General features: G+C 33.0%; 1 protein-coding gene across 1 annotated transcript in view; it reads right to left on the bottom strand.

Annotated features, from left to right (window-relative positions):
* Nucleotides 1–25,165, bottom strand: part of CCDC40 (coiled-coil domain containing 40) — a 91,775-nt gene that overhangs the window by 60,122 nt on the left and 6,488 nt on the right. The window contains exons 5-10 of the mRNA XM_051995431.1: nucleotides 15,677–15,816; nucleotides 11,512–11,595; nucleotides 11,217–11,436; nucleotides 5,410–5,567; nucleotides 5,027–5,149; nucleotides 2,528–2,649 (exon numbers count right to left, since the gene is read on the bottom strand). Of these exons, the coding sequence (XP_051851391.1) occupies nucleotides 2,528–2,649; nucleotides 5,027–5,149; nucleotides 5,410–5,567; nucleotides 11,217–11,436; nucleotides 11,512–11,595; nucleotides 15,677–15,816 (847 nt within the window). The remainder of the gene's footprint in view (nucleotides 1–2,527; nucleotides 2,650–5,026; nucleotides 5,150–5,409; nucleotides 5,568–11,216; nucleotides 11,437–11,511; nucleotides 11,596–15,676; nucleotides 15,817–25,165) is intronic.

Here is a 25,165-nt window from a genome sequence, read left to right on the forward strand (position 1 = left end):
AACATGACATAGTTATCCCAAATTAAGTCCTCTTCCTCAGGAAGGCTGCAGGAGTCTATTTTGTCCAGCTAATGTTCAGTGAGCATACTTAAATGCTGTTAAAGTCTTCCACCCTTTACTTGTGGTTTTGGATGCTTTCTTCAAGATTCTTTCCATTTGCTGCCTCTTTAAAAACAGAATGGGTCAGATCTCAGATCTGATATCTATCCATATCACACATAGGTCTCTTTATAATATATGGCCCTACTGCATATATTCTACTCAACTATTAAGACTAATTCCTAAAATAAACTGAATTTACAATCTGACTTTCAAATCATTCTATCACAAAGTATTATATCATTTTGAAGCATATTCAATCACATTGCTCTCACTTAAAATGATTAACAATGATATTTTTAGTTAAAGCAAAAAGATTTTTTGTATCATTAATAAAATATCAGTGAGTCAATAAAATATCATTTATTAAATGCCTATGTGTCAGGTATTAGCTAAGAGAAGCAAACAATAATCCTTGCTTTCAATTAATAGGGGAGATACCATATATACAACTCTGTGCAAGCAAGATATATATTGGATAAGTTGAGAGTAGTCTCATAAAGAAAGGCTTTTGCAGGAGGTAGGACTTTAGTTGAGTATTTTTGAAATATTTCTTCTCAATATCATCCTTTTAATGTCTATTTTGCTTGAGTTATAGAGTGTACATGATTATTAGTATAATAGCATATGTAAAAGTAATTTATAAGTAACCAAGTAATGGAAGCTGTCTGCTCAATTTTTTTTTTTTTACACATAGGGGTATGCTATCAAAAATTTTTGTAGCCCATTGGACTAGATGATCCCTCACGTCCCTTCTAACTATAAGATTCTTCCACACAATATAAAATTTTTCCAGAGAAAATGTATTTCTTTTATTGAGATATATATATCTTTTATGCTATTTTTAAATTTTTTTTTACACCAATTCCTTGATCTTACAAATGTCAGTTGATCACAGTCACATTATTTGTTCCCAAAAATATACTTTGGCAACCTCTCCTAGAACCATGAAATCCAAAAAAATATATACAAACATCTCCAAATAGAACTTTATCATCAACTCAATGATTTGATAACAATGGAGCTTTTCATTCTTCTCAGATTCAAATTCAGAGATTAAAACAAAGAAGATAAATAAATGTGAAAGTATCAAACAGATGGTGGAAATTAAATCAAAAGAAGAGCTTTATTTTCCAAAATGAGTATTTTTTCTTTCTTTTAATCTTCCTAGGAAATTTGAGTATGAAAGCATTTTGCTGATTATGCACAATATGCACTTTTAAAGAACTCAAGAATGAATGAAATCTTAGAAAACAATTATGGGGATTTTCTCAGTGGGACTCACTAGGTGGGATGAAATCCTCACTGCCAGGGATGAAGGTTGTAGAGGGTTAGGCTACAGCTAAAAATACTGGATCAAAATTCTACCTTGAATTTTAAACTAAATTAGAAAAGACTAAACCCAGGAAAAAATATGCAAGGTCAGGCTGTATTTTATAGTCCAGAATCTGACAGAATGCATCCATGATGTGTTTCTACCAGCTGTCCATTTCTTCCTCTTACAATAATTGGTAGTCCTGAATAAGAATATATGACATCACATTATAATTATTTTTGTACAGCTATCTAATTAGCATATTTAGAAAAAACAAATGGGTGGAAGAGAGAAACAGAGAGTCAGAATGAGTGAAAGAGACCTAGAAAGAGGGAATTTGAGGGAAAGGGAGAGAAAGAGGAAAAAATGAATGATAATTAACACATCACTGCCATGAGAAAGTAATGATAACCTTATATTATTGTCCTTACTATAGCAATAAATAAAAACATTTAGAAAGACTTTGCCCAGCCCCACCCTTCTTAACCTAACACTGAATAATATTTTTACATGTACAGTCTTTGGTCTTTGGAGATCCTATTACAAAAGAAATGCAAGAGATATCCCCTCTACTGACTAGTCACTGGAGTATATACATGAAGAAGGCTCAGATTGGTCTTTAATTATGGTCTGTTTTTATTACAGTATTTACAGAGTACCTTATATCTTTAAAATTCTTTAGTTATACCATATTACTTTATACTTTGGTAGGTGAGAATTATTATTTCATTTAAATAAGATTAGTTAAAGTATTCATTTAACAGTTTCTATGTACTGTACTGTGTTGGGAATATATACATGAGTAAGAAGGACAACCCTTGTCCTTGGGTAGTTTATATCTTAAAGAGAGGGTGGGACGGGGAGACCACATATTAAAAGGGCCTGTAAAGCTAGGAAGGAGCAAGTTGGGAACTAAACTGAAGAGTCAAGAGCTAAGCAAGGTTAGGAGTGAGCAAGGAGATTCCCTGAAGCAGCTCACCAAGAGGAGGCTAATAGAGAAGAGACTATCTTCCCCTTATGGAGGAGATCTTGTCCCTTCTTATTCCTAATCCTATCAAAACAGCATAAAGACCTGATGTGTCCTATTCCTTTACCTGTTGTCAGTCCCCATACCTGAGAGCTTCTAAAATAGCAGTGAAGGCTTCATCTCGGTGTTTCATTCCCACCAAACTGGCTGACCAGTTCTGTAATAGCTGCTTTTTCTCTAAGTTGATAGTGTCTATTTCTGTGCAGGCCTGCCAACGGATAATATCAGGAGATAGGAAGTTTAATTTACAAATAGAGTTTACATATTCATTTTACCCAGGATAAAATAAGAATAAAGAAATAAACAACCATTTGGAACCCTTACATATTCTCCTCTTTTCTGTGTCTCCTCTTACATGTGGCACTATTTCTCAACCTCCTCAATTTTTGGCTCATCAAAATCCATCATGGTCCCCAGATGTGTTCCCTAAGGTTCTGATTTGGTCTCTCCTCTTTTCTCTCTTTATACTTTGGTCTGGTGACCTTATCCTATCTCACAGGGTTAATTATCATTTCTATGGTTATCAATTTATCCAGTCTCAGTCTTCCTTCTAGTTTTAGTCCTGTTATCACTAGCTTTCTTTTTAAAATTAAAGCTTTTTTATGTTCAAAATATATGCATGGAGAATTTTTCAATAGTCACCCTTACAAAACCTTGTGTTTCTAATTCCCCCCCCCTTATCTCCACTCCCTCTCCTAGATAGCAAGTAATCCAATATATGTTAAATGTTAAAAAATGTATGTTAAATCCAATATATGTATACATATTTATACAATTATCATACTACCCAAGAAAAATCAGATCAAAAAGGAAAAGAGGAGAAAGAAAAAAAATGCAAACAAACAACAACAAAAAATGAAAATACTATATTGTGTTCCAGATTCATTTCTCATATTTGTCTCTCTGGATGCAGATGGCTCTTTTCATCACAAGATCACTGAAACTGTCCTCAATCATCTCATTGTTGAAAAGAGGCACATCCATAATAATTGATCTTCATATAATTATCACTAGCTGTCTATTGAAAATTTAAAACTTGTTTTTCTGGGAGATATCACAAATTCAACTTATACAAATAGACATCAAAAAGGACTCACATGTGCAAAAATATTTGTAGCAGTCCTTTTTGTGGTGGCAAGGAACTGGAAACTGAGTGGGTGCCCATCAGTTGGGGAATGGTTAAATAAGTTATGGGAGCTGAATGTAATGGAATATTATTGTTCTCTAACAAATGATGAGCAGGCTGATTTCAGAAAAGCCTGTAAAGACTTATGTAAACTGATGCTGAGTGAAATGAGCAAAATCAAGAGAACATTGTACACAGCAACAACAAGATTATGTGGTGATCAACTGTGATGGACTTGACTCTTTTCAACAATGAATTGATTCAAGGTTAATTCCAATAGACTTGTGATGTAAAATGCCACCCACATATATAGAGAGAACTATGGAGAATGAATGTAAATCAAAGTATAATATTTTTACCTTTGTTGCTGCTGTTGTTTCCTTGTTTTCCTTTCTCAAATTTTTTCTTTTTTGATCTAATTTTTCTTGTTTAGTATGACTGTATGGAAATATGTTTAACTTACAATGAATTGCTTACTGTCTTGGGGAAAGGAGAAAGGGAGAGAGAGGGGAAAAGTTTGGAACACAAAGTTTTGCTAAGATGAATGTTGAAAACTATTTGTACGTATTTGGAAAAAACAAAATATTATTAAAAAAAAAAACAAATAGAATCCATCATCTTTCCTTCAAACTACAGCCTTTCCTCAAATTTCTCTTTATCTGTTCAAGAGACCACTTTGACATTATGCTTATTTACACATTTACCTCATATATTCAATCAGTCGCCATATCTTGCCATTTCTATCTCCATGAAATCTCTCAAATCCAACCCCTTCTTATTATCTACTTACATGACCACCTTAGTTCAGATCCTTTTGTTTAGGTTATTGTCACAGTCTTTTTAGTGATTCTTCTGTCTCTAATCTCTTCACTTTAGACTATCCTTCACACAACTGACAAAATGATTTTCCTTGAATCCACATCTAACCATTTTATTCCTCTACTTAATAAACTCGACTGGTTTCATATTGTCTTTAGCCTTTAGGATAAAATCTAAATGCCTTTGTTTAGATTTTAAAGCCGTAACAACAAGACTATACAATGATCAAATCTGAGGGATGTGGCTCTTTTCAACATTGAGATGAATCAAACCAGTTCCACTTATGCAGTGATGAAGAGAATCATCTACACCCAGAGAGAGAACCATGGAAACAGAGGGTGGAACACAACATAGCATTCTCACCCTCTCTGTTGTTATTTGTTTGCATTTTGTTTTCTTTCTTGGTTTTTCTTTTTCTTCCTACTTGATCTGATTTTTCTTTTGCAGCAAGACAACTGTATTATTAGATCTAACATGTATTTCAACATATTTAACATGTATTGGACTACTTGCCAATTAGGGGAGGAGGTGAGGGGAAGGAGGGGAAAATTTGGAACAAAAGCTTATGCAAGGGTCAATGTTATCTTAGGATAAGGCCCATATACATATAAGAGTTTATTGCTATAAGATCTCCTCTTACCTCTCCCACTGCTTGTCTTATTGTTTTTGTGTCTTCATTCTGGGAAGCTAATTGAGCTTCATATAAAGCAATCTGTTCTTCTAACTGGTTGGCATTCCTAGTGAGCCGATCCACAAATAGATCCTGAAAAATTAGCAGAGAAGATATACAATATAGAGGATACACTGGATCATTAAGATTAAAAATAGAGTTAAAATAAGGTAAGAAGGAACATCTAGTGTTTGGTTTGTCTCAAATCCATCCCACCAGATCCATCCAGAGTGTAGGAGCCACATTGTAAGCAAACTTAAGACTTCCTTGGTAAATTCATATAGGAAATAGAAATGATTTTATATATATATATATATATATATATATATATATATATATATCTTGTTAAATACCTGTTTTTTCTTCTCAAGTTCTGCATTTAGTTTCTCAGTTTCAGCTTTCTTTACCACCTGTCTCATTACACTGATATCATCTCGTACATCCTGATCTATATTCTGCATGTAGAACAGCCGTAATGTCAAGTTCTCCAACTCATTTTGTAGAGAAGCCACTAGGAAAGAGAAAATATGAATATAATTTATCAAGACATGGTTTGCTCTTCTATTCTAGAAAATGTATCTAAAATTACAGTATTCTCCTGTCAGATAAATGCTGAAATTATTGCTCTTTATCTTTCCTTTTCATGGAATTCATGATGACTACCAGACTTCTATATGATCTAGTCGTTACAATATTATCTTTCATTTTGACACTTTCATAATGCCATAATTTTCAAATTTATTTATTATTTTCATATTTTAGGTTGACTATTTTCTAACTGACATATTACTTATCATCAGAAACCTGTCTCCAAATCACATTTAGCATAGATTACACCTGGCAAAATTTCCTTTAAACAACTAATATCCTTAATTTCTACAATTGAATTAATCCTCTGTTCATTGCATAGAGGAGACTGTGTTGAACATTTCCACAAACTCAATTAGTAGAGAAGCTTTAGTTAACAAAAGATCAAAGACTGATGATAGAAGATTGTTATTTTAATCCTATTATAACCATTATGGAAAGCAATTTGGAAATATGTAAATAAAGGCCTAATATGTCCAGACCCTTTGACCCAGAGATTCCATTACTAAGTTTATACCCCAAGGAGGCCATTGATAAGAAAGCCCTCAAGTACACCAAAATATTTTTAGTAGGACTTTTTTTGTTATAGCAAAGAATTAGAAACAAAGCAGATGTCTTTTAGTCAGGGAATGGCTAAAGAAATTGTGATATGTAATTATAATGGAATATTGCTGCAAAATGACAAATATGATGAATAAAGAAAAACAATATGACTAAAACAATGCAAACTGAAAAAATACCAACACTCCCAAAATAAAAAGAAAATTCAAAACTGAATGTTGCCAAAAAAATTCATGGGTCAAAAAAAGATCTATGAAAAGTCATTGTGATCTTTTGAGTAGCTCACTTACAAGTGTTATATATTGCATATATTTTCAGACTTTTTTTTACTTGTATTGATGTACTGATCAATTATGCTGACTTTTTTCTTCTTTCTTTTTCTTCTTGTCTTTAAAAAAATACTGTTTTTATATGGGATGTAATCCTGATTTCTTGGGCAATTGGCATGCATTGCTTAATGAAGTGATATGCTTGTAATATGCATGTAATATATTAATGTGAGTCAATTCTCAAGTATTTGCTATATGTCTGAAACCCAGAATATGGTTAGATTTAATGTATAAGTAAAGGATAAGTGAAATGTAACTATTAAGGAAAAATAAGAAAATTAATATTCAAGCACTAAGTTGTAGATGGTAAAATTTTGCTATTTGAATTAAAAACTATTGAGACTATAATTTATACTCATGTTTCAAATTTTTGTTGTCTGAATTGTCATGAATCCAATAGTAAAACTATTTCTTTTTTGAATAAGAAATTTCTCTACCTGGTTACCTTGAGCCTTACTTTTGATAACCTTTGATTACATGATTGTAGCAGTCAGATATGAATCATGCCTAGAATCAAACAGAGTTAAAGGAGTTTTTCCTATTATACTATATGTCAGGTCAATCTGTACCCATAAGGGATGAATCTTGACATTATTAAAAACTATATTCCTCCTGTAATAATGAGCGGTAGACATTATTTAAATGCAATACTAAATTCATTAATTAGTAGATTGATACTAGAACACTCTGAATTAATATAATAGGATACAAATATGAAAAATCTTCCAATTTTAATCTGTATTCGTGGTCAAATTAATATAAGGATAATATTCTTCAAAAGGGTAAATTAGACAAAGTAATATGACAAAGATATAATATAAAGGTTAAACGGAATAGTAAATTTTGAGAAATTAACAGAATTAGACTGTTTTCTCTAAGAATTATATACAAAGATACATATATGTAATTAGCTTTCCAATGTATCTAGTATGAAAATTTAAACTTTGAGTATTATTTGGTAATAAGTACTCAAAATTGGATTAATAATTTTCCACAAAAAATTGTATTTATAATTGTTAAGGAAATAAAATTATTTTCCCATTTTAGTACTCTATGTACTTTTATCATTTTAAAAGATAACAGAATTTATTTTACAAATTAGATCAACAATGATTTTTTTTATTCTAATATCAGCTACAAGTTTTATGTAAAGGAAAATAAAAATAACAACTGTCTTCTGAAATAAGTTTGGAGAACTAAATTTAAGAAATTGGACTAACTGGCAGATTTTAGCAGAATTATCTAGAAATCTCAATAAATGAGTTGGAACCAGAGAAGTAGAGCAGAGTCCTCTTTACAGTTGCCCTTAACAACTACGTAAACAACTACAGGAGACAACTAGAAGTCAAAATGTACTGATTAAATGGACATGGGGAGTGGATTACTAAGCTACAAGAAGATTTGATATAAGTGAATTTTAATGTATTCATTATTGTATTGCTCTGGCAATCTTTCCTCTCAGAATTAGTTCATTGTTAAACCTTCTAAGTAGTTTGATCTGTAATCTGATATGTAATTTTGATTATGATTATATGAAAAAACTGTAAATGATATATGGAGGAAGTGGGTTGTTCATTCCCTCATGAATCAAAAGGAGAAAATTGAAGGAATTGAAGGAATTGGAGCAGCAAGTTATTTTTGGAATTGAATGAACTACACTGACTCCATTTTGTGACTCAGTTCTAGAGCTGGTTCAATTACCTTTTTATTCAATTATGGGACTAGCCCAGTTCCCAGAAAATTTTATTCAATTGTGGGAATTGTGAGGGAAAACGATATTGTGTTGTTTACCTAGCCCTGCATGCCTGGGAAGTTGAACCATATCTATCTCTTGCTTAGAAAGACTCTTAATTAAGGACCCAAGTTATGCTGACCAGAAGCCCAACAGATTCAAAGATCAATATAAGGAAAATAATTGTACATTTCAAGCAATCTATATCTAAAAACTTGTCCATACTGATCAATCTTTTTCTGAATTCATGGAATTGCACCTGTTGCTTTTCCCCTTCCAACTTGGAAAGTTCCTAATCTTTTCCAACTAGAAATAAGGTTACCTAGTGTAACCTGATTAATTGTTTCCTGTTAATTAATTGGCCTTATTTGTTTTCAATGTATAAAAATGTCTCTCCCTCTATTTGGAGTTCAGCCCCAAAGTTGAGGAAAGCAATCCATCCCAATTTTGTTGAGCAATTGGCAGAGATTTGCTTAATAAATAGATAAACTCAGAAGCTCAAACCTTTCTTTCCTCAGTCATTTCATCTTTGACCTGCCACAGATGGCTCTTTGATAGAGGAAGGGGAAGGTATACTGAAAGAAATTATTGTGACAAACAAAAAACAATAATACTTCAATCTTAAAATGTTATTAATGTTGAGGAGCAGTTGAAAGAGAAAAATATATATAAATAAATTTAATTAATTTAACTAAAATGTATAATACCTGTTAAGTTATTGTTTCTGGAAATAGAAAATGGATTCAATATAAAAATATATTCTAAGTCCTCCAACATCAGGCCCTGACCTATCTTTTCAAATTTACTCTCTATATTAATCTTCATGTCAAACTTGTCTATTCATTATTCCTTGAACACATCTTCACTTCTCTGTTCAGACTATTTCTCTCATCTCTTTTCTATGTATATCTAAATCCCACTGGGATTAGTTATTTTTTGGGATCTACTTTAACTGGTAAGAAGAAATCTAGGTTTCTTATGCTTCTGATGTCTTAGAGACAAGTAAGGAATTGTTTATATATACCACACATTTAGTATTTAAATATTAGCTACTCTGTATTGTCATTGATATTCATGTATAATGAATATCTGGAGGTGTGCCAATGAGATTTATTTATTTGACATAAAAAGTTCACCCGCCAAACTGCTGCAGGAGTAATGAGGTAAGAGTTTCACTTTACTTCAGCCTTTACATTTAGATGTGAATGTTACCCCTCTTTTCCAGTCTTTCTCTTACTACTCCCACTAGGTATGGCCTACTCTTTAGTCACCATTGTCAGTTCCATCTTGCAGAGACAATCGACAATGCAACATGACCACAAGCAGTATCCTAAGTCTGTGCTGATGGCAACTATTATTGAATTCATTATTTTGTGTAACGGGGAAAAATTGTATTCATGCTTTTAACTTGCTTTGGGAAGTTTATAAAATATAAATAAGTTTTTTCTCTCATAAGGTTTTTTTTCTCTAGGCCCTTATCCAGGAAATGATAAAATCTTTTTATTTAATACCGACTCTTTTTTAAGTCTTTAATTTTATCAGTAGAAACTGGTCTTCAATGATACTGGTCCTATCATCTGCTCTGCTCATCTTCCTCAACCTTTGTCCACAATACACTGAACTCCATCCCAATTTCTGATGGGAGAGCTTTTGTCTTATATTTCCTGAAACCTTAAGTCTGTCCCTTCTCCCCTATGCTTTTGTGGCATCCCCAGCACTTAGTATGGTACCTGGCACATATTAAACATCTAATAATTGATTTTTTATTAATTTGTTCATTCCCTAATGAGATTATAAATACTTTGAAGTCAGGGACTTCATCTGATACTTTTCTACATCTTTCATAATACCTGATGTAGTGTTTTGTAAATATTTCCTTAATTTTGAAGATCTCTTTTCTTCCTTTTTTTCCCCCACTCATTTACATGGGCTCGTTGGGTAAAGGAGAGAAGATGTTTTTACAAATTAAAGTGACATTAAAAAGGCAATAAAAGTTCATTTTAATTTTAAAATAAGTATTTACTTGTTGGTTGATGTTTAGTATGTTGTATAATATTGTAGTTTGTGATGGAAATTGTTTCTTCCCTGCTCCTTTACTATTTAAGTAACTGAAGACACTAATAAAGTGTCTTCTCCAAGCCAAAAGCATAGTGATGTATGGGGAAAGAAGAAATGGCTTGTAGGGAGTTGTTAGCCATGAGGAAAGGATTCCAAAGACAGTTTTTGTTCTTCCCTTACATGAAGGAGGTGTCAAGGAAAAATAGAGGAGTCTGTAAAGACTTGCTTGCTAATCTGAAAACTTGGAGAGTGGTAGTCAGGCTATGGAAAACTGATAACTTCGTGCCTTCTCCCACCCTGAGCAGCACAGAGTAAAAACCAAAACACTACCCCCTTCCTTGTGCAAACCAACCAGTATTTATGAGAGAAGATCCATAATCAGGACTATATATGCCTCTGTGGATTCATAAAGAGCTTTAAAACAATTGATTACTTATTCTTTTATTTTTATTTGATTTCCCTCACTGTAAAAGAGGCATCTGGGTAGCTTTGGGGATGGAACTGAGGAAGACTTGAGTTCAAATCCAGCCTCAGACACTACTACCTATGTGAACCTGGGTAAATGCTTTTACCCCCATTTGCTTCAGTTTCCTCAACTGTAAAATGGAGATAATAAAAGCACCTATATCTCAGGGTTGTTGTGAGGATAAATTGAACAAACTTTATAAAGTCCTTAGTTACTTAATAAATGTTTGTTCCATTTCCTTCTTTTCCTAATAAAACTTTACTCTGTAATACTGCAAATTGTATGTTTTCAAATCTCAGTATATTGGGGATCATGTATGTATTTTCCCAGGAACAGAGAAGTTCTATGGGCCCTTTGTGTTGTGAAAGACACAACAAGGTTGCACTATAAATTGGAGGGAAAAAAGCAAATAATAAAGATATGTACTTTTTTTCTGTTCCTCCTTGGCAGTTGCAATGGTTTTGTTGTAGAGAGCCCTTGTGTTTCGTAGTTCCTCCTCTGTTTGCCTCCTCTCTGACTCAAGAACAGAATGTTGATCGTGGTGCTTCTCCAGTTCCATCTGTAGCTGGGCCAAATGCTGCTGCACACCATAAAGTTGTACACCAAGCTCCTCCCTCTGAGTTTTGCCATGCTTTGTAGCCACAGTCTGTACAGAAAAGAAGTCAATCAGTGCCACTTACATTGGACAAAACTTGTGTAGTTGATCAAGTAAAAACTGTACCAGCTCATGGATATCCAGTTTCAGCTTATCTATCTGTTTGTTTAGGTAATTCTTCAGTGCAGATTGGAATCTTTTCATCAAGGGCTGAAAGAAAGAAAAACCGAAATTTTTATTACCTACAATCCAGTGTTGGGAAATAAGAATGTTTTATATGTTTGTTTTTACCATTGTGTAATTTGCATGTGCATAGATAAATGCTTGCACAAGGGAGCATTTAGTAAACTCCTGCTATTAGAAACAAATGTCAGAGCACAGTTCCCTCTCTCCCCCAATTAGTTAATCAATGAATGACATTACCAAGGTATTAAAGAATTTTCCCACAATTTCAACACAAAGTTTGAACAATAAAAAAGGAACATAGGTCTTCGAGCTATTGAGCTATTGAATTAGATTAGCTAGATGAATTAGACATATCTCTGGAACTATGTATGAAAAAAGCACTGAGCTCAGAAGCGCAAGAGTCAAGTTTTGTAGCTAAGGATTCCAACTGAACCATTGAGAATCACTGGCAGCAGCTGTTGTGTATGGAGTCATTTCTCTTTCTCTTTGTTTCTTTCTCTGTCTCTCTGTCCCTGGTTCTATCTCTGAGTTTCTCTGTTTCTGCCACTCTCTGTTTCTGTCTCTCTGTTTATCTGTCTCTGTTTCTCCTTTTTTCATTGATCACGTTACTGGAGATTCTAGACCAGTAGCAGACAACACATATAATTGAGACTAGAGAACATAATATAATTGAGAACAAATATGGATAGACACAGATTCAGAAGAATAGCCACCCAAGGGAGGAAAATAGCTTCTAGGAATATAATCCCTTTTGGTAGAGAGAATGCCAGCTATGATCCCAAAAAGGCATCAGTTCCTGGAATTTTCCAGAGCGCTACAGCTAAGGGAAATTCCATGGGACTTCCCCAAAGAAGAAAATGACTCCCTTGCTAGGATTTGTGAGATATTCCTTTGCCTAATGTGATCCCTATATATGTACCTCACTACTTTTGTATTTTAAGATTGAGCCTATTCTCTCCAGAGACCCTGTGTATAGAAGGGCCAAATGTACCTGTAGCTTGTGGGGTAGGGGTATGTTTTGTATCAATCATTCTTACTATTTCACCTTAGCAAATACCCTTTTCTAAAAACTAGTCTGGTTGACTGATGTTAGTGAGAAGCAGGGTGGTAGAAATTCATGAATGACAGAACTAGAAACCTAATCTCTTAAAATTACCCCTAGAATTCTGAAGTAAGTAGTAGTCTGTCATCCCTCAAGGACCTCACTCACCAATGTGAGTAGAAGTTGGAGGCAGGTGTACAGGGTCATAATACATACCATATCATGGCAAACAACTATTATCTTGGTTTTAGAAAAGGTATAAACTGTTAAAGGTAAGATTAAAATTTGTGATAAAATTTAACTGTAAAAACCTGCACATTACTTTGGTCACTTTGGCAGCATCCTTCTAATTCCCCATTTCTATTAGCCTGAGAACCATAATCCACCAAATTGGCTTGCATTTAATATGTTCACATAAGCCACATAATCATTTTGGAAAAATCAATAATGCTATGCATTATGAACAGAAAAAAAATCTGTCAGGAATTGTCTTTGTTCTTAAAAGGAGTGAGGAAATAAATGCATTGTGCGATTAAAATATATGACAATCTATGTTAAATGACAAGTGAATGTCATAGACAAGAATTTAGAGGAGGGAGAGGTTAACATTGGACTGGAATGGTCAGGGAAATAGGAAATGGCTAGGTACAGTGGAGGGAGAAAATATGATTAAAATGCAGCTTCTGGGGAGGATTTTGGGAAGATAGCAGAGGAGGTTGATAAATTTCAAGTTCTCCCAATTTCTCCCACAAATAGAACAAATTTGCACCTCAGAGCAAACAGACTGGTTAAAAATCAAGAAGACTTGGGGCAGAAGAGGGCTCTTCCAGGTACAACTTGAGAAGATAGGAAGAAAGACCTGAGGGACAGGATTAACCAGTATAAAGTAAAAACACACCTCTGGTCTAACTCCACAGAAACATTAAGTGGAGAACCCTGGGGGGTCTAGCTGATTGTGGCTGCAGTCTCTACTGGAACCTCAGAAACTTTCACCTCCTGGACTGTTTATGGAGTCTGGGTCTGAGTCCCAGAGGACTGATGGAATCTGTTTGATTGGGAACACCAGGCCCAGCTGTGTTGCAAAGCATGGCACGGGAGGAGGAGAAACCATTACAATCAGTGAGTACAGGGGGCAGTGGGATAGGGATGCTGCTGGCTGCAGGCACTTGTTGGAGGGGAAAACTCTTGGTTTGGGGTTCTTGGTCAAAGGAGAGAGCTGAAGTAAAGCTAGAAACATCATTCCCCGCACTCCAAGATCAGAAGTTATACTAATACTTTTTATTTTAAAAAAAATGAATTAGCAAAGAAGAAAGAACCCTATCATAGAAACTTACTATGGGAACAGGGAAAACCAGGGTTCATCTTCAGAGGAGGATACTGAAGTTAAAAAAAAAATCTTCTACCCCAAAGAGTAACATGGAATGGCTCCAAGCTCAGAGAGAATTTATAGAAGAACTCAAAAAAGAATTTAAAAATCAAATGAGAGACATTGGGAAAAAACTAAAAGCTAAAAACTAAAAACCATTTGGGAAAAACAAGAAGATTATGGGAAAAAAGTAACTAGAAAAAAAGATATAGTCTCAAAGATGAAAATAACTCTTTGAAAATCAGAATTGGACAAGGGGAAGCCAGTGAAGCTATGAGAGACCAAAAAATAACATATGAGATCATAAAGAATGAAAATATAGAACAGAATGTAAAATATTTTATAAGAAAAATGACAGATCTGGATAACAGATTAAGAAGAGAAAATATAAGAATATTTGAACTGCCTGAAAGTTGTGATCAAAAAAAGGACCTTGACACAACAATGCAAGAAATAATCCAAGAAAACTGATCTGTAGTGATAGAACATGAAAGGAAATTAGAAATAGAAAAAATCCACTGATCACCACCTCAATGAGAGCCTTTGTGGAAAATACATGGGAAATTATTGCCAAATTTCGAAACTCCCAGATCAAAAGGAAATTTTTTCAAGAAATAAGAACAATTCAAGTACAATGGAGCTACAGTTAGAATTGTACAGGATTTATCAGCAGCCACAATAAAAGACTAAAGGTCCTGGAATCACATCTATTGACAATCAAAAGAACTAGGCCTGCACCCAAAAATAAAATATCCAGCAAAATTATCTACAATATTGAATGAGAAAAAAATGAAACATTCAATGAACTTGCAGATTTTCAGTACTTCCTATCAACCAAATTCAAGCTTAATTGTAAATTTAACATAGCTAATATCAAAGATCAGTTTCAAGGAACTCAATATGGACAAATTGTTTTATCTTTTTTTTTTTTACATGGGAAATGTATAGCATTAAGTTTATGATTGACATAAACAACAGGACAGCTTAAAAGAAAGATTGGGATAGAGTTAGGGTAAAAATAGTAATTATGTTATACAAATGAGGTGCAGAGAAAAAATAAATTCAAAGTCATTAAAGGGGGGAGGAGGGTTCATAGTTCTGAAAACCTACTCACAAAGGGAATGGGTTAAATAGGCAACATTTCATAGATAACATGAAGGGTATAGCATCCTCCAAAATTAATAAAAAAATAAGGAGGAAGAGATGAGCAGGCAGGGAAGCAAAGGGTGAGGGAACAAGACAAGGGAGGGATCCATGGGTGGGGGGAAAGTAATAGCAAGTTAAGGAGCAGAATGAAGGCAAGAGTCAGGAGTCAGCCTGTGTGTATGTATATGTGTCAAGGTATGTGTGTAAAAAATGAACATAGCAGAGAATAAAATAACCATTTACAAGGAAGTAAAGAAAGAGTCGACACTCATGAATATAATTTCTTCTATTAATATATACACTTTCTTGAACTGGTATTTGTAGTTATATATTTTGAATTCTCCCTGATGTTATGGTGGGCACATGACAATGTTCTCTTGTTTTGTTTCACTTTGTTTTGTATTCCATATCTGCTTTTCTTTTTTTCTTATTCTGTTTCTTTAAATAAAATAAATTATTAAAAAATAAAATGCAGTTGCTAATCAATCTAGTTGTTTCTCAATCTGTCTTCAGCTGCTTATGTCAAAAGTAAAATTTAAGAATCTTCTTACATGGTCAGGATCCAAAACCACCAACTGAGTTTCTTCTTCTGCTTCCTCACTTATTTCTGATTCTGATACATGCTCCATCTCAACTCCCCCAGGACTGTAGAAATTAATAGCATCCAACAATGGAGTAGCTGTTACGACTCCTATTGTAATTGAGAGGGGTGGAGGTAAGAAAAAATGAGAAGTCAGGTGGTACAGCAAGAAAAATCACTTAGAAGTCAACATAAACAATGGGTTAATAGTTTTGAATACATTATTCTAAAATTATTTGAACAATAAATATGGCAGGGCTGCTACTTCCTTAGATCCAGACAGCAATGCTTTTCTTCATGCTTTCTAAGTATTCATTGGCTTTTATGGTTGTCATATCAAACTGTCAATTCATATCCAATATGCAGCACACTAAAATTCTCTAATCACTTTTTTCAGAAGAACTGACTTCAAGTCACGTCTCCCTTATATTGTGCTTATGAAACTGATGTTTTGAAAGCCAAGTATAAGACATTGTATCACTTGTATTCCATTTTGTTTTATTGGCTTTATCCCAGTGTTCTAGTCTTTTAAGATATTTTTGGATCCTGACTGTGATCCAGTATATTAGGTATTTTTCCTAGCTCGGTATAGCCTTCACATTAAATAAGCATACTATATTTTCATTTATCCAAATCATTGATATAGACATAAATAGCAAAAGCTGAAAGAAAGATCCATGGGGTACGCCATAGAGATTTTTTTCCAAATTGATATCTAATTATTAATGATTGGTTTTTGGATCCAGGCATTCAGCCACCTAATTGATCTCCCTGCCTCAATTCTGTCCCCACCTCAAAATCTTACAAAGATTAATGCTGAAAACTATCTTTATGTGTAATTGAAAAAAAAAGCATTAAATAAAAAAAATCTTAAAGCATTCTAAAAACCTGGCCATCTGTAGAACATTTTGTGGTTTGCAAAACACTACATAAATTATCTCATTTGATCCTCACAAACACCATATGAGCTAGATAATACAGGTATCATTTATACCCATTTTACAGATGAGGGAACTGAGACTCAGAGAGATTATGCTATAGTCTCATAGTGTGGCAGGATCTGAATCTAGGTCTTACCTGACTCTTAAGTTCAACATTCTAATCACTATTGTACTTTACTTCTCATTAATAGTATTATTCATGTGGGAAAAAGCTATTTGCTTTTTTTTCCTATAAAATAAATTTTTTCTATAAATGCTCTGAGTGAATACAAATAAATAAACTATGTAGTTAAACTTCAAGTATATCCATAAAATATTATTTACATTTTGATAAAAATTCTAAACTTTAACAAAATAGCAATAATTTTACAATAATTTATTGCTTTGCATTCCTTTCTAATTTTTAAACAATATTTATAAAGCTTTGTTATGTTGGGTTTTCAGAATAGTCAAAGACAATGTATGTTTTTTTAATTAATCTAAATTAACTTTATATCATATATATTTCCATCTTTTTATTTTTTAATATTTGAAATTTGGGGGAACACAATAGCATTCACTACACTGATTATATATATATTTATAATTCATTATATTATTATAGTTTATTCAGCTAGTCTACAATTGTTTGATTTTGTGGTCTGTTTCCAGGGATTTTTTAAAATTACAAATAAAGCAGCTATAAGTATTTTTGTATAGATATATTTCCTCCCCCTCTCACCTTGTAATAACAATTTTAGGATATAGTCTCACATCTATAGTCATACCAACAACTTAATAGGGCTAGGAATTGGAATTGTGATTTCATTGATGTAGGCAACTCCTAGATTAAAAATAAAATCTCTACCCATGTAGGTCAACACCTCCTCTGCCAATTACAATCTTAGAGAATTTTCTAAAAAATTACATCTAAGTGATTTGCTCATAGTCCCACAGCTAATATGTGTCAGAGGTAGGACCTGAATCCAAATATTCCTGGCTTTAATGCTAATATCCCATATCTTGCAATAAATAACCCAATGAATTCTATCCATATGAATATTTAAACAATTTGGAGAGAGGTGGGCAAGATAATTGGGGTTAAGTGACTTGGCCAGGACCACACATCGTATGTGTGCTCAGGTCTACCGACTCCATGGAGGTCCTCTATCCATTGTACCATCTAGCTGCCCTGATTTAAAAATTTTTTAAAAACGCTTCAAAAAGATGATATTTAATTTTTAAAAAATCCTCATTTACAAGGACTACTTTTCACTTTTGTATTTTATAACCAACATTTAGAACAAATTTGATAGTAATAAGTACTTAAAATATATACACACCGATGAACAAGTTCTATATAACATATCCATCTAACTGCATGGCATAATCTGAGAAAGAAACATTCTTCATCTGGTTTCTCCTATGTGAATTGAATAGTCAAGCCAAGCTCTTTCTTTCTCTGTTTCTTTCTGTCTGTTTGTCTCTACTACTCTCTCCCATCTCTCTACCTCTCTTTCCCTCTTCCCTGCTCCCCTCCCTCTCTTTTCTGTTTCTGTCTCTATGTCTCTGTGTCTGTCTGTCTCTCTCTCTCTCTCTTTCTCTCTCTCTGTCTCTCTCTCTGTCTCTCTCTGTCTCTCTCTTTCTCTCTCTCTCTCTGTGTCTTTGTGTGTGTGTGTGTGTGTGTGTGTGTGTGTGTGTGTGTGTGTATGAGAGAGAGAGAGAGAGAGAGAGAGAGAGAGAGAGAGAGAGAGAGAGAGAAAGAGAGAGAGAGAGAGAGAATCTCTTCTTTGAAACCTTGCAGTGTTTGAGGGCTTGAAATGTCATCTGTAAACAATAGCATCTGAAGGATCTCACTATCCAAAAGGAATTTTTTAAAACTTGGAATATATGCTGGACAGCTTCCATCACTATAATGAAAACCTTTGGCTAGCTTACATCTCCATATTTTGTAGATTTTCTGATGTTTATGATAAGATGTTTGTTGAATAAGGTTATTTCTCTTGTTATTACTGTCAAGAAATCTTGAATGACTACTGACATGTGGATGAGATATCTTGACAACAAATATCCTATAAGAAGGTATTTCATTCTTCTAAATCAAAGGTTTTTTCATAACAAAGAATACACACAATTTTATATTGTATTCTGTACACCTTTTACCATATGAGATGGCAAAAATGGTATAGTCCATTATAGGATATCACTTGTGAAAGCCTGCCTGTTCCCATTCTTGAGGATGCCCTTGATATATGTATATATGGTTACATTTATAATGTTATTGCTTTTGGCTTTGGCAAATCCAGACCCTGAGAATTTCTCAGTGACAACACTGACTAGAATGATATAAGGTAAGGAGGGGAGCTCCAGTAGGATTTCTGTAAAAGCTGTATGCAGAAATTAGGGAAAAAGTCGACCTTTTGGAATTTTTATGCCTCCTTGATATGCAATAAATAGCAACTTCAATCCAAGTTCTTCATTCTAAAATGGGACCTGGTGCCCCACTGAGATTTTTCCTCTTTCTGTTTTAGGTCAGCTCTTCTCTGTTTCTATCTTTTTGAATCTCTCTCTCTCTCTCTCTCTCTCTTTCTCTCTCTCTCTCTCTCTCTCTCTCTCTCTTTCTTTCTCTCTCTCTCTCCTTCCTCCCTCTCTCTTTTTCATAACAAGGAATAAACACAAATTTAATCTTGTATTCTGTACATCTGTACATCTACATGTAAGATAGAAAAGTGATGGCCAAATTTCTTCTCATGGCTTGTCTCTCTGAATCACAAAATCCCAAATTCTAGTCCATTTTCAATTCCTCATGTTTTAAAAGAATCCATTAAATTTTATATATATATATAAAACAAAAATTTCCAATATAATATTCAATTTTGTAATTTTCTCATTTATTATATTCAGAAAATGAAACCATGAAATTTCACTAATCAAGTTTTTATCATTTTGTAATTTAATTAATTATGCCTTTAAAAATGAAGTTTCAAGACAAGTCCAAGTATGTGCATGCTTATTTAATATTAAGAGTACTTTGATATTTTTTGTGATATAGTTGTCCTATTTATCTTAATAGGTTTTTTTTTAATTTAAAAAGTATTCTTATCTAAAGTAAGGATTTTAATTCCTGGTTTTTTGATGAATTTTTATTCTAATTTCTTATAAATATTTAGGTATCATTGTTGTCTTTGACATGTAAGCAAGGCAACATTTTAGGGTCCACTTTGTAACTAATTTTCTTTTTATAAGTGAATTAAATGCATTAAAATCCAAAGTTGAATTTTTATCAATTATTTTCTTTATCTTTTCTTACATGCATACATGCACATGCTTGTTCTGATACCTCCTTACAAACACAACACAATTAAAATCCTGGTTTTTATAAATACTCACAATTTCACTTAACCAGTTTATTACAAATGATATACTCCAGTAAAACTCTACAGCATCCACTCTAAAGTTCTAGACAAATTCACAGAATCATAGAATTTAAAAGGTGCTGAACAGTTATCAAATTCAACTAATAGCTCTATAAGAATTCATTCCTTTATCTACTCATATATTTAACAAGTATTTGTTATGTGCTAGATTATTTTATGCATTAGAGATAGAAAGACAAACAAGAAAGAGTCCCTCCCTGCAAGGAGATTACATTCTGTTATAATATACACACAGATAAATCAATACTAAACACATTACAAAGTAGTCCAGAGGCAAATGACCATTAAAACCTGGGGAGAATCAGTAAAGACTTTGTGTTGAAATTGATACTTTGCTTGACCTTTGAAACAAGTTAGGATTCTATAAAGAAGAGGGAAGGAGGTTATATATTCCAGGCGTTGACATTCTATGTAAAGGTACAATGGATGGTAAAATTGAATATCACATATGGAAAACAAGTAGACTAGTTTGCCTGAAACAGAAAGTACTGGGGGAAAATGAAGTGAAATCAATCTGAAAAGACTGCTTGGAATCAGATTTTGAAGACCTTTAAACACTTAGTAAAAGAATTTCTATTTTATATTAGGTAAAAGGAATCAATAAAACTTCTTAAGCAAGGAAATGACAACATCTGACCTATTTGGAGAAAGAAGAGATTAGAATCTATGGAAACCAATTAGAAGACTATTGAAATAATACAGGTGAAAAGTAATGAGGGTCTGAACCAGGATAATGGCTGTGTGAGCAAAGAAAAGGAAATGGAGGCAAAAGATATGGTGGGAATGGAATTAAAAAGAGTTTGCAATTGATTGAATTTGAGGGAATGGTGTCAAGGATGATACTGAGAATATGAACTCATATGATTAGGAAGATAATGGTACCTCAACAGAAACATTGAAATTAGGAACTAGAGTATATTTTTGGAGGAAAGTTAAGTTATGTTTTGGAAAGTTTGAGTCTCAGATACCTAATGGAGACCCAATTAAAAATGTCCAATAGGCAGTTAATAAATACAGCCTTGGAGATCAGGAGAGATTAAATTGGATATATAGATATGTCTTATGTAATGCTTTTTTTTTTTTTTTGGCAAATGTGACACAATCTGTTGGAATATGATAGGGAACTACTTTCCCAAGGCTGAAGATTTTATGGATATTCTGCATTTTAGCCTTCAGGTCTTCCCCCTTTTATTACCTGAAGGAGTCCTCTTCAACCTCATAAAGGAATATAGTAAAAAAACCTTGACTGTTGCTGAGTCAGGACATTTTAAAGTCATATGTAGTTCTAGATAAACAGTCAATTGGAAAAAGGATGCTTCCAGTGAAATAGTAGGCCAATGTCAAAGGTATACACATGTTCAAGGCCTCCAGTCTGCCAAAAAGAGCTCTCTATCTTCTTCCATGAATATGATTCCATTTCAGCAAACTGATATTATCTGCACATGTACCAGATACAAAAATAGTAACTAAATCAATGAGAACTTTTGAAATCATCAAGGGACAAGGAAAACAGAGAGAAAAGAAGAGGGCACAGGTCAGGACCTCGGAGAACATCTTTATTTAGAGGACAGAAAAAAATGATTCTTCAACAAAGGAGAAGAACTAGAGGCCACAAAATAAAAGTATCAAGAAAGAGCAATGTCATAGAAATCCTGAGATGAAAAAGTATGTAGGAGGAGAGAGTAATCAATGACATAAAATTCTACAGAAAAGTCAAAAAAATCTAAGGATTAAAAGAAGGCTATCAGATTTAGTATTTGAGGATTGCTGGTAAGGTCCCATCAAAAAATATTAATAGCACCTTTTTTATGGTAGCAAAGAAATGGAAGCAAAATAGATGTTCATTAATTGGGGGATTGGCTGAACCAATTAGTATGTGAATGTAATGAATATAGTGTATGAATAGTGTATGAATGACCATGCAATAAATATAATGAATATGAAGAATTCAGAGCAACTAAGAAGATTTAAAAAAAAAAACTGATATAGGAAGAAATAATTTAAAAAATAAAACAATATACATAATGACTATCACAATGTAAATTGAAAGAAAAAGCTGTGATTTTGTATGATTATAATAAACAAATATGGCTTTAGAGGGGATGATCCTCTCCTAGAGGAGAAGAGAAAAATGTACTTTTTTCCCCTCTGTTCAGAGTTGGAGAACTAAGGGCATGCAACATTACATATAGTCATCAAATTGATTTGATGTATTGGTTAGTTTAGCTGAACATTCTTTTCTTTCATTTTTATTTGTTAGAAGGGATAGTTTGAAGAAAATGGAAAAAAGGGATATATTTGTAGATAAAGGTGATATTAAAACCAGATATCAATATATGTTAAAAAAAAAAAAGGAGGAGATTATCACTGACAGTGGAGAAAGCAGTATCAATTGTGTGAAAAATTCTGGAAGCTAGATTGGAATGGGTTGAGAAGTAATAGGAGAGATATGGAGACAATAAGTAAAGACATTTTCGTAGGATTTTAAGTGAGAAAAAGAGGTAAGATATATAATAATAACTTAAACTAAATTTTAAAATAGAGAGGTAAAGGTGTTGAAATGTGTGCATTTTCAGATAATATTACTATATAATTAGTTTGGGGTAGCTAGGTTGCATAGTGGATAGAACACTGGGCTTGGAACTATAAAGTCATCTTTATGAGTTCAAAAATGGCCTCAGACAGGCTGTGAACCTAGGCAAGTCACTTTACCCAGTTTGCCCTAGCTTCTCATTTGTAAAATGATCTGGAGAAAGAAGTGACAAACATTCCAGATTTTCATCTAAGATCACAAATTGTCATAGAGAGTTGGGCATCATTGAAAAGAACAAATTATTAGTTTTACTTGTTTTACTTTGTTACAGGGGACCTCTCATGAAGTAGAGATAATTTGTAAGTATAATTTTAAAAATTAAATACACTAAAAAACTTTTAAAAATATATTAATAGCTTGCGGGGTAGGATGGTCAAAGTAAACTTTGAATGCTAATTGACTTTACTCATTTATTTTAAAAAATAGATTATAGAATGGATATGTGGGAATATTTAGAAGTAATAAGGAAAAAGCCAATAGATAAAGAAAGACCCAAATACTCCCCTCTACAACCTACTGGACCAATGAGTCTATGTTTTCCCCTTTTCAAGTATTTTATCTGTCTCCCTCTACTGTTCTCTATAGGCTTATTGCTTTTAGAATCCGTTACTCTTACCTCTCCCCCTGGAGATGAATACATGGAAAATATATTTCATCAAAATAGTCAGGAGGCTTTTAATTTTAAAAAGTGAACGTTTATTGAGTCTTCAATTATATGAAAACTTTTAAAAATTCATTACTAAAAAAACTAAAACAATTTTACAAATTAAACTTTACTTTAAAATAAGAAATAATATTTTATACACACACATACATATACTGGGATATGTTTGGACATAGGTGACACACCTGTATGGCATCTATATAGCTTGTTTTAACTTGTTCCTGCTATTTCAATATTGGTAAAAGGCAAAGTCAAAAAATCTATCTTTTTAATCTTCCCCAACTTTGCTTATCTTTTAGCATTATTATGCATAAGAATCCCATGTGTAACTTCTTGTTGATTAAAATGAGAATTAACAAATGTTAATTTAATTTTTAAAAACTCTTTGCTGTTTTGATTTTCCCTCATGATAGCCCAGAATGAAAAAGGATATCAAAACTTCTGCCATTCTGATGTCCTGTTCTAATCTGTCCCCATTCCCATCCTTTAATAGGTAGGGAAAGATATCTCAGATTGGGTATCATCCTTGAGGCAACACACACTAATCAGACCACTGAGTTATTAAAGTTAATATCAGAATTAATAATAAGCAAGAAGAATCGTAATGAGAAAATACTGTGTCTAATTAAGAAGATTTAACTCTAAATTATTTAAACAATTTATTGAAAAAACTAGAAATGGATAATAAAAATGGTGTCTGTACCAACTAAGATAATTTCATCCAGAAATTAAATCAACAAATTAAGTGCTACAAGGAGATAAAAAGAAGCCAGAACAAAACCATAGTCAACAAGCATTTGACTTACTTGCCAAATGGAGAGATAGAGCAACCAAAGATAACACTGAGCTAAACTATAAACTCATCTGTAAAATTCTTACACATAAAAATGAACTGTATTGTCTCATAAAATAGAAGGAAGTAGTAGATGGCAATACTAACCTAAAGAAAACTTAGCAACATATCTGAATAAGTCAAATCATCCCAGTAAATAAAAAATAAAAACAGAAAGAGAGTTATAAACAAAAGAAAAAATATAAAAAGGTCTGCAAAAACTTAAAACTAATAGTTTTCTCCATCAAGAAGAATGGAGCTACCACATAAATAAGGACCCTAACACCTGACAGTCCCTAAAATATTTATGGAGAAATAGTATTAAAGAGTATAAAAACTGAAGGGGAAAGGACAGAGTGGATCAAGTATATCAATCAATAAGAATTTATTAAGAACTTATCATGAGTCAGGCACTGTGACAGGTGCTAGAGAAACAAATGTAAATAATCTATATGTAGATGACATTTTATTAATTGTATCAAGGTCAAAGATATTGAACAGGCTCCTGAATGAGGTTTTCAATCATTCAAAAGAGTTTGACTTATCTATCTAGGAAAGACCACATGGATAAAACATATTTATTGCTCAGATTTCAACATGCCTCTGAATGGACAATAGAGTTTGTCCAATAAAATGTATATCCAAGACAATATAATTGAAAAGGAAGAAGAAAGCCAACTGGATTGTTTTCATGATATTACTGATTCTAAGCTTCCTCTAATATCAAAACATTATCAACACAAACATTTTTCTGATGTTGCTGTGTTGTCAGAGCAGCAAGGAATACCATTATCTCTTAAGAATTAAAGTCACATGGACCCACACTTAACACCATATACCAAGATAAGATCAAAATGGGTCCATGACCTAGGCATAAAGAATGAGATTATAAATAAATTAGAGAAACATAGGATAATTTATCTCTCAGATTTGTGGAGGAAGAAGCAATTTGTGACCAAAGATGAACTAGAGACCATTACTGATCACAAAATAGAAAATTTTGATTATATCAAA

The sequence above is a fragment of the Antechinus flavipes genome, chromosome 4 (assembly GCF_016432865.1).
Source record: "Antechinus flavipes isolate AdamAnt ecotype Samford, QLD, Australia chromosome 4, AdamAnt_v2, whole genome shotgun sequence".
Taxonomy (NCBI): domain Eukaryota; kingdom Metazoa; phylum Chordata; class Mammalia; order Dasyuromorphia; family Dasyuridae; genus Antechinus; species Antechinus flavipes.